The 9,333-nt window shown below is 47.8% G+C and overlaps 1 protein-coding gene across 1 annotated transcript; it reads left to right on the top strand.

Annotated features, from left to right (window-relative positions):
- The first annotated feature begins 5,473 nt into the window (after positions 1-5,473).
- Positions 5,474-7,776, top strand: LOC125520256 (acid phosphatase 1). Its single transcript, XM_048685123.2, has 2 exons — positions 5,474-5,988; positions 7,129-7,776. Exons 1-2 carry the CDS (start codon positions 5,531-5,533, stop codon positions 7,511-7,513), a joined length of 843 nt encoding a protein of 280 aa, XP_048541080.1. The 5' UTR covers positions 5,474-5,530; the 3' UTR covers positions 7,514-7,776.
- Positions 7,777-9,333: the final 1,557 nt, after the last annotated feature.

The raw sequence follows: 9,333 nt of genomic DNA, 5'->3' as shown, positions 1-9,333 counted from the left end.
CAGACAGCCTTCTTTGCTTCGTACGTACTCTCAGGCAATTCGTTGTCCTTTGGAAGCATATTCTTTATCATTACCAGCAAGTTTCCAAATCCCTTGTCAGATACACCATTCTCTGCCTTCCATTGCAGCAATTCCAGTGTGGTGCGCAGCTTTTTCTTGTCACCTACGCAATTCGGGTACAATAATTTTTTGTGATCCTCTAACATACGCTGCAACTTCTTCTTCTCCAAATCACTTGCGCAGTTTCTCTTTGCATCGGCAATGGCTCGACCTAGATCATCAACGGGCTCATCTGATGCCTCTTCTTCAGCTTCTTCCCGCATTGCCGGCTCAGCTTCTTCCCGCATTACCGGCTCAGCTTCTTTCCCCGTTGTTGTATCATCGTATTCTGGGAACCCATGGCCAGGATAGCTGTCGTCGTCCTCTTCTTCTTCATTGTCTTACATCATAACTCCTCTTTCTCCGTGCTTGGTCCAAACATTATAGTGGGGCATGAAACCGGACTCAAACAGGTGGACGTGAATGGTTCTTGACGTAGAGTAATTGTGACCATTCTTACAGCCAGCACATGGACAAGGCATAAAACCATCCGCCCGCTTGTTTGCCTCAGCCGCAAGCAGAAAAGTATGCACGCCATTAATGAACTCGGGAGAGCATCGGTCATCGTACATCCATTGCCGGCTCATCTTCAATACACATCACCGAAAACACCAAATTAATACAATACATAAAGTTCATACAACACTTAAATGCAACAAACAAATAACTCTCTAGCTAAAGCATTTAAATGCAACAATAAATGCGATCCAGATCACAACTAAGGTAACAATTGATCCAACTGCATAATGATACCAAGCCTCACTATCAATGGCATATTTTCTAATCTTTCTAATCTTCAAGCGCATTTTCTCCATCTTGATCTTGTGATCATCGACGACATCGGCAACATGCAACTCCAATTCCATCTTCTCCCTCTCAATTCTTTTCAATTTTTCTTTCAAATACTCGTTTTCTCTTTCAACTAAATTTAACCTCTCGACAATACAGTCGGTTGGAATTTCCGGTTCACATACCTCCTAGATAAAAATATCTATGTCAACTTGATGGGCATAATTTGTCATAAACACGAAATGCAACAAATAGTTTTAAAAGAGAATATACCACATCCGAATCATAACAAGGACAAGGGCCGACGGGGACGGATATCAAAACCATGGCAGTATGTACAACAAACAACGTACGGGTAAGATAATTATACGAGTAACTATATATCCAAATCACACAAACATCAATTTTTTTAATAAAATTTCATGAACAAGAGGCTCACCACAAGGTGGTGCCGACGACGGGACGGTGCGGGTGATCGACGGTGGTTACGACGGAGATTTAGAAGGCGCTAAGTAAATCACACCTACATATGCAAACTAAGTGTTATTTTGACCTCAATTTGCATATAAATCAAATACTACCACATATAATTCCTTCCAAATTACTAAAACCCACAATTAATCACTATATAAACCAATGCAAGAGCTAATCTAGCAATGAGAGATGAAAGGACAAAGTTGCTAACCTTTGTGATTATTTGAATGGATGGGGGCCTGCAAATCTTGACAAATTTGGGGCAAATTTTGTGATGAACTCGAGAGGAAGAAGGAAAGAACAGAGGAGAGGGAGAGGGGAAAGGGGGAAGAACAGAGTGCTGGTGGACGAAGGGTTTATATAGGACGACCTTTAGTACCGGTTCGTGCCACGAACCAGTACTAAAGGTGTTGGAGGGGCCCCTCTCTGACAACATCCTGCCACCACTTTCATTAGTACCGGTTCGTGGTACGAACCAGTGCTAAAGGTTCGCCACGAACCGGTACTAAAGAGCTCCTCCCGCCTAGCCGTTGGAACCGGCACTAATGTGTCTCACATTTGACCCTTTTTCTACTAGTGCCACCGTGCGCGGCGGATAGAGGCAGGCCTGACAGCCAGCTCGTCGAAGGTCTCCGACGTTGGAGGAGGCCTTCAACAGTGAGCCGGCGGCCGTACCTGTGCCGTTCCATGCTGGCTTGACCATGGAGCAGGCGCAGGCACACTACGACGTTGTCATAGAAGATGATTAGCTAACGCTGGAGCCATTGTTAGGGTTCCGACACGCGCAGAAGTAACAACGCTATAACCTCGACCTCCTTGCACATCACCAACTTGCAGAGTTTTAGATATATAGCGAGTTCACGAACGAGGATGCCATGGCGATCATGGCGGCGGAGAACTCGAACTTCGTCGAGGAGGAGCGGGCGCCCTATGAGGCTATGCGCAACGCTCACATGGCGGCCTCGGATGCCTAGACGACGCAGGTGGACGCTAACGCCAATGGTGCCAGCTACGCACCATTGGCACCACTTCGACGACGAGTCCAGTCCACGCCCATCGTCGACTTCACCTCCACCGGCAACGGGCAAGGCGTGGACGCCGACAAGGAAGAGTAGGGCATGAGAGATGGCGGTGCCTCGTATCTAATGTGGGCCAGTATGTGTCCCATGTCCTACTCTACCTCGTCGATGACCGCACCTTCACTTTTCAGGGCTCACGGACGCCGGATATGGACCAGACGGGGAACAACAAGGACTTGGAGTTAGGACTCTTGCTGGGCCTCACGGCTGCCAGCGAATATTTACACTAGGTTAACCTACGGACGCTTTTATTTAGTTAAAATGTGTCCATAATGTAATAAATTTGGTTCGGTTTAAATAAAAAATCGTCCGGTTTGCACAAGGTTGTCAGAATCACAATTTTATTGTACGATTCTACGACTTTACGATCCAAGCTAGCCCCACCGATTCTATGATTTTGATTCGTAGAATCCACATTTTTATGATCCTGGTAGTTAAGATTCTATGATATGCGATCCTACCATCAAAGCTCCGGTCCGAGTTAGAATCGCAATTCTGACAACCTTAGGTTTGCATGAATATCATCCAATTCATTCAAATCTGTTTTGAAATGTATGCAGGCAGGCAATCTCTCCACTACTTTCTGTCCATATATTGACACAGGAAAAAAACATGAATGAACGGCAACACTGTGAAGAAAAGTTGTGCAGTGATTTGCATCGTACGGATGTTGCCGCTTCTCTCGATTGGATCGCATCGTCCACAGCTAGCTTATCCTGTCCTGTCCAATCACAGCTGTGCATTCCCACAAATTATCTCCCCAACGTGTTCCACGCTCGCCCTGAGACAGACCCCATGGATGACACCAACCTGCTTGTCCTTTTTTCCCTAAAAAAAACCCCTGCTTGTCCTTTTTGCGACAGAAATTTTCTTACTAGCACATTCGTCGTTTAACCTCTTGTGCCATTTGTAGTCCTTAACTTTATAAAAATTAAAAAGTATATCAAAAAACATAATCCCTCTATCCTGGAATATAAGACCTTTTTTGACACTATTATTGTCAAAAAAACGTCCTATATTTTAGGATGGAGGGAGTACATCACACGATTCAAGTCATCACAAGATCTTGGCAAGTCTGTCCACTACACAGAATGGAGGGAATTACATGTGATAATTATTATTTTTCACAACTTATGACATAATTTCTGAACGATAATGGATTGCTACCAACATGGACCTTTATGACAGTAAGGATTTTCCTCAAGCTAGCACACCATGTAGGATATAGCTTCCCTACAACAAACTAGCCACAACACACTTTGCAAGTTTGCAGTGCACCTTATGAAGCACCAGGGGAAGCTAGCGCGCGCACACACACAATAAAATGCCCATGGCTAGGATGCTCGTCCTCGTCATGGCAATGACAATGTGTGTTTTCTTCTGTTGTTCAAGTGCAATGTGCATTCTACCATATATAAAAAATCGGGTTTGCTAAACATCATGAACATGGAAAAAATTGTGCATCAGTCACTTTTGCCACTTCGCGCAAAGCAGAAGGAGGGGATAACGTGAAGAGCGATAGCGGCGAGAATGGACCACGGTGAGGCCGATCCAGTACCTTGCGGGAGATGGGCACAATGCTATGAGCAGGCAGTGAGTTGTGGCAGTCGAAGCAGGTAAGGTACCAGGTTGACAATGCGGGTTGAAGGGGAGGGGCTTAGAGGGATGGTCATGATGGTGGGGTTGGGGGAAGGGTGGCTGCTGGTAGGGCAGGGCGGCTCATGGTAGTGCATGCCAGCTATGGCGGTGGAGATCGGCGATTACGGCTGGGTCGAAGGGTGACACATGGATGAAGAAGAAAAGGAGGAAGAAGATGAACAATAGGGCAATCCTGGCAGTTGGTTGGACATCTGAGGGCCCGAAAATTTGACTTACAACAACTTCTTTATGTGCCTTATGAATAGACGGTGCACAATAAAACACTAAACATGGATAGGCTAGAAAAAAAGAGCATTCACAGATTAACACTGACTATTGGGTGCAAAATATGAAATTATGAATGGTAAAACTATACATGGTAAAGCAGGAAAAAAAATGCATCACATCGCCGCCAGCAAAATATCGCGCCCAGCGTGTTCCACACCCTGCTGTCCTGCATCACTTAATTTCTCTCAAGCTCACACACCACGTAGGACGTAGCTTTCCTACTGTATTTAACAATCTATTTTTTGGGTGGAATTTCTGTCAATATATGTTGCTAATTGTGCAGTACATCTTGCCATCAGTTGGGGGTGGTGGAGGGGTGGTTGCTGGTAGGGCGGGGCAGCTCGCAGTAGCGCATGCCAGCTGCGGGCGGTGGAGATCGGCAATTAAGACTGGGTCGAAGGGTGACACATGGATGAAGAAGAAAAGGAGGAAGAAGATGAACAATGGCGCAATCCTGGCAGTTGGATGGACATCTGACGGCCCGAAAATTCAACTTACAACAAGTTTTTGTATGTGCCTCCTGAATAGACGGTCCCCAATAAAACACTTAACATGGATGGGCTAGAAAAGAGAGCATTCACAGATTAATCCCTTGACTGTTGGGTGCAAAATATGACACTATGAATGGTTAAACTGTATATGGTAAAGCAGGAACATAATGCATCACATCGTCCCCAACAAAATATCGCGCCCAGCGTGTTCCACACCCTATGAATGAGCGAAAATACTACACGCACGGATCTTTATGGGACTGCAACGGACCTCTTCCATCTTACTGTTAACCCCCCCCCCCCCCTCCCTCCTGATTTTCATGGGGTGGGGCCTGCTTCACCTCTTCTTTCCAATCACGTCTTTCCACGTCAGCACGTCCTGTAAACATCCGTGAAATATGTCCGTGTGTGTAGCAAAGCTCATGAATGAGACCACGCCCCTGCTGTCCTGCGTCAGTTAATTTCTATCAAGCTCACACACCACGTAGGACGTAGCTTTCCTACTGTCTTAACAAGCTATTTTTCTAATGGAATTTTTGTCAATATATGTTGCTAATTGTGCAGTACATCTTGCCACCACCGGAACGGAGTTCTATTTAAGAAGCCACCCACCACACACACTTGGCAGTGTACCTCAATAAGTAGAGCACCACAGGGTAGCTAGCAGTAACAATGGCGATGGCAAGGGTGCCCATCCTCATCGCGGTAGCTCTCGTGGCTGCAGCGGCCTCCTGCAGCGCATGGGAGCCCACCATCCGTATGCCAACGGCCGAGGCTGCAGCTGCTGCGGTCGACGACGCGGTGGCGCCGCTCATCCACGCACTGCGCCCGCTGCTGGGCTCCAGCGGAGAGCTCGGCAGCCGCGGCGGCGTGCCGTGCGACAGCTGGAGGCTGGGCGTGGAGGCGTACAACGTGCGTGACTGGAAGACTGTCCCCGCCAACTGCGAGGGCTACGTGGGGCACTACATGCTCGGCAGCCACTTCCGGCGCGACTCCAAGGTCGTCATCGACCAGGCCATTGCCTACGTCGACAGCCTCAAGCTCGACGGCAACGGCAAGGAGGTGTGGGTCTTCGACATCGACGAGACCACGCTCTCCAACCTCCCTTACTACGCCACGCACGGCTTCGGGTACGTACTTACACACATTATGCATCGTTGAGGATCATCTCCATGCAATTTTGCATTTCTCGACAAATATAATCTGCACGACTGTCTATCCGTACGTACGTGCATATTGTACTTGATATTTGTTGCAGGTGCATTTGAGCAGAGACTTGGACTTGTCTGTTCGTTTAGCTAAAGTATGAAAAACCAACCCACTAGAAAACACCAGTAACACCATGGCATCATATGGGAGTGGATTTGTTTTCTACCATGCATGCATACTATATGCCATGTACTAATCAACCGTCAAATGTATTGAAACTGCGTAAAATTATTGTAATATACTTTTAAGCGACAAAAAAATCCGACGAAAGATGACAATTTATTTTGAAAGAAGAAAGACATAGCGAAAAAGTAGAAAATGTTGCACGAATATCTGAGCAACGATGGACAGTGGATGTATGCACTGTAGTATATACGACACTGAGCCCTTTATTTTGTTTCAGTGAAAATACTATTTGTATACCTTAAAAAATCTGAAAAAAGTATACACATAAGGATATATTGTATATAGACGTACAAATTTTCATGAACATGTATATGTTCATATCCGATGTACCCAAAAAAGACAAATAGATAGATTAAAATGTGATTAATTGATGCAACTTTACAAATAGTTGAAGAACGTGTATATGCATTTATAGATTTTATAAATATATTTTTGGCAACTTTTAAGTATATTTTGATCTTGTTTTTTGAAAAATGGGGCTCCCTGTAGCCCGTCCCCTATAACGCATCACTATATGTAATGTAGAAGGTTGGCACCATAAGTTCTCTAATAATAATGAAAGGGGAAAACATAGATGAAAAAGTGGAAATAAAAGGGCATATATGCGTTGGACGTGTTTGAGTTGGGCATCATTGTTGGTCATCTCCAGTCCAATCATAGACACAGCCTGCAGGACCATGGCCATGTGCCGATTGATGAGCAAAACATGCTATGCTATGCCAATTAGATATAGTGGTGTGATGTGCATGTGATGGTCGGAGTATGTAGGCCCGAATCTATTGTCCACTTGGCTACTTTATATCTACCGTTCCTATCAACAAATTTACGCAGCGTAGATGCGCTTCCATTCACCCCTTGGTTTTTAACGTGTGCAGGGCTAGGCCATACAACGCGACGAGCTTCGACGCGTACGTGCTGGAGGGGACCGCGCCGGCGCTGCCGGAGAGTAAGCGGCTGTACTACAAGCTGCTCAAGGTGGGCATCAAGCCGGTGTTCATCACAGGCCGGACGGAAGACAAGAGGGCCATCACCGTCGCCAACCTCCGCAGCCAGGGCATCTCCGGGTGGATGAACCTGACGCTCAAGCAGCCCGGGTTCCATGGCTCCGCGATATCCTACAAGTCCGCCCAGAGGAAGAAGCTGCAGGACGCCGGGTATGTCATCGTTGGCAACATCGGCGACCAGTGGAGCGACCTCCTCGGCGCGCCCGAGGGAGCTCGTACTTTCAAGCTGCCCGACCCACTCTACTACATCGGCTAGGGCTGCCACCATTGATTGCTCGAATGCTCGTGGTCCACGAATAAGCCTATGCTCTTAATAATTATCTGCACGCTCGATGCATCTCTCAATAATAATAATCCACTCTGCCCTTGTTGCTTACTAGTTGATATGAATTGCTACTGCTCCATGGGCTACTGTTTTTTTTTTCTTTTCTTTAGGAGGCCACGGGTTATTGTTGCTTGATGTGTTGTTATCTGTCATAATTTCTTTCTTGACAATTGCATGACATATCGCTCCTTTCACTGTGATTGTCGTCCTATAAACAACATTGCTATCAAAAATCGACTACACTGGTAGAAAAATGGTCTAATATGAAGCACATTTGTCCCGGTTTGTAGCTGAACCGGCACGGATAAGGCCAACCTATGCCGACGGTAAAACCGTCAGCATAGATTGCCATGCCACGTGGCACCCTATGCCGACGGCTATGCCATCGGCACAGATAGGAGGTTAGCAATTTTAAAAAATAGTCCCACCTCACCCAAAGACAATCAAGATGACCTGTTTAAATAGTTCACTAATTCATACATCATAAGCTCCGGTATTCATTAGACTTCTGTTAAGAAAATGGACAATTACGGTGAAACTTTCAGTGGCTGGCCCGTTGCCCGGGCACTGAAGGTTTCACGGTGATAGTCCGTTTTCCATGGTGGATGCCGGTGTTTTTCATAAATTCAGTTATTACTTTTTTACCTTTTTAGTTTACCATGTGTATGAGGACTCGGTGTGATGCCCGTGACACGGCGGCGGTGACGCCCGTGAGGGGGGACACACCCTGGAGCCGTGTGCCGGGTTTTTGTGCCTGCCACCACGCTTCCACAAGCGTAGGAGGGGCCACCGCAACACTTGGAGGCATTGCTACCCCCAGGTACCCCGTCCCGCATAACCCTGACATAAACGACCGCCGGATCTAGTCCTTTGACTTTCGCCGGACGGGGTTTGACCGGTGGACTTTTTCACCGGGTTGTCATGGCCCAGTCTATAGCTACACTCCCGAACACCGTCGCGGCCCAACCCACCCCAAGATTCCCTCGGTGTCGGCCCGGCATGGCCGTTTCCCCCCTCCGTGACACGACGACAGCGACGCCCGTGAGGGGGGCACACCCCGGAACCGCGTGTCGGCTGCCTATGCCTGCCAACACGCTTCCACAAGCATAGGAGGGCCCACCGCAACACCTGGTGGCATTGCTACCCCCCCCAGGTACCCCGTCCCGTCTAACCCTAACACACACGACCGCCGGATCAAGACCTTTGATTTTCGCCAGACGGGGTTTGACTAGTGGACCTTTCCACCGGGTTGTCATAGCCCAGCCCCTAGCTACACCCCTGAACACCGTCCCAGCCCAACCCACCCTAAGATTCTCTCTGTGTCGGCCTGACATGGACGTTTCCCCCCTACGTGACACGACGGCACACCTCGGAGTCGCGTGTCGGCTACCTACGCCTGCCACCACGCTTCCACGTGCGTAGGAGGGCCCTCCGCAACACCTGGCGGCATTGCTACCCCCAGGTACCCTGTCCCGTCTAACCCTGACACAGACGACCGCCAGATCTAGCCCTTTGACTTTCGCCGGACGGGGTTTGACCGGTGGACCTTTTCACCGGGTTGTCATACACTAGTAGAAAAAGGGTCAAATGTTCAGCTCATTAGTCCCGGTTTGTAATTGAACCGGCACTAATGTGACCATTAGTGTCGGTTCCAACGGCTAGCTGGGCCGCTACCATTACTACTGGTTCCAACGGCTAGCTGGGCCACTACCATTAGTACCGTTTCGTGGCGAATCTTTAGCACCGGGTCG

This window comes from Triticum urartu, chromosome 7A (assembly GCF_056163025.1).
Source record: "Triticum urartu cultivar PI428250 chromosome 7A, HENAU_Tu73, whole genome shotgun sequence".
Lineage (NCBI taxonomy): Eukaryota > Viridiplantae > Streptophyta > Magnoliopsida > Poales > Poaceae > Triticum > Triticum urartu.
This window is presented reverse-complemented; position numbering and strand designations above follow the sequence as displayed.

What these genes read in the sequence shown, in the direction of transcription:
- LOC125520256 (XM_048685123.2), top strand. Translation starts at nt 5,531, where the DNA reads ATGGCGATGGCAAGGGTGCCCATCCTCATCGCGGTAGCTCTCGTGGCT. An exon ending in TACGCCACGCACGGCTTCGG is followed by an intron (nt 5,989 to 7,128) that starts GTACGTACTTAC and finishes TAACGTGTGCAG; the next exon opens with GGCTAGGCCATACAACGCGA.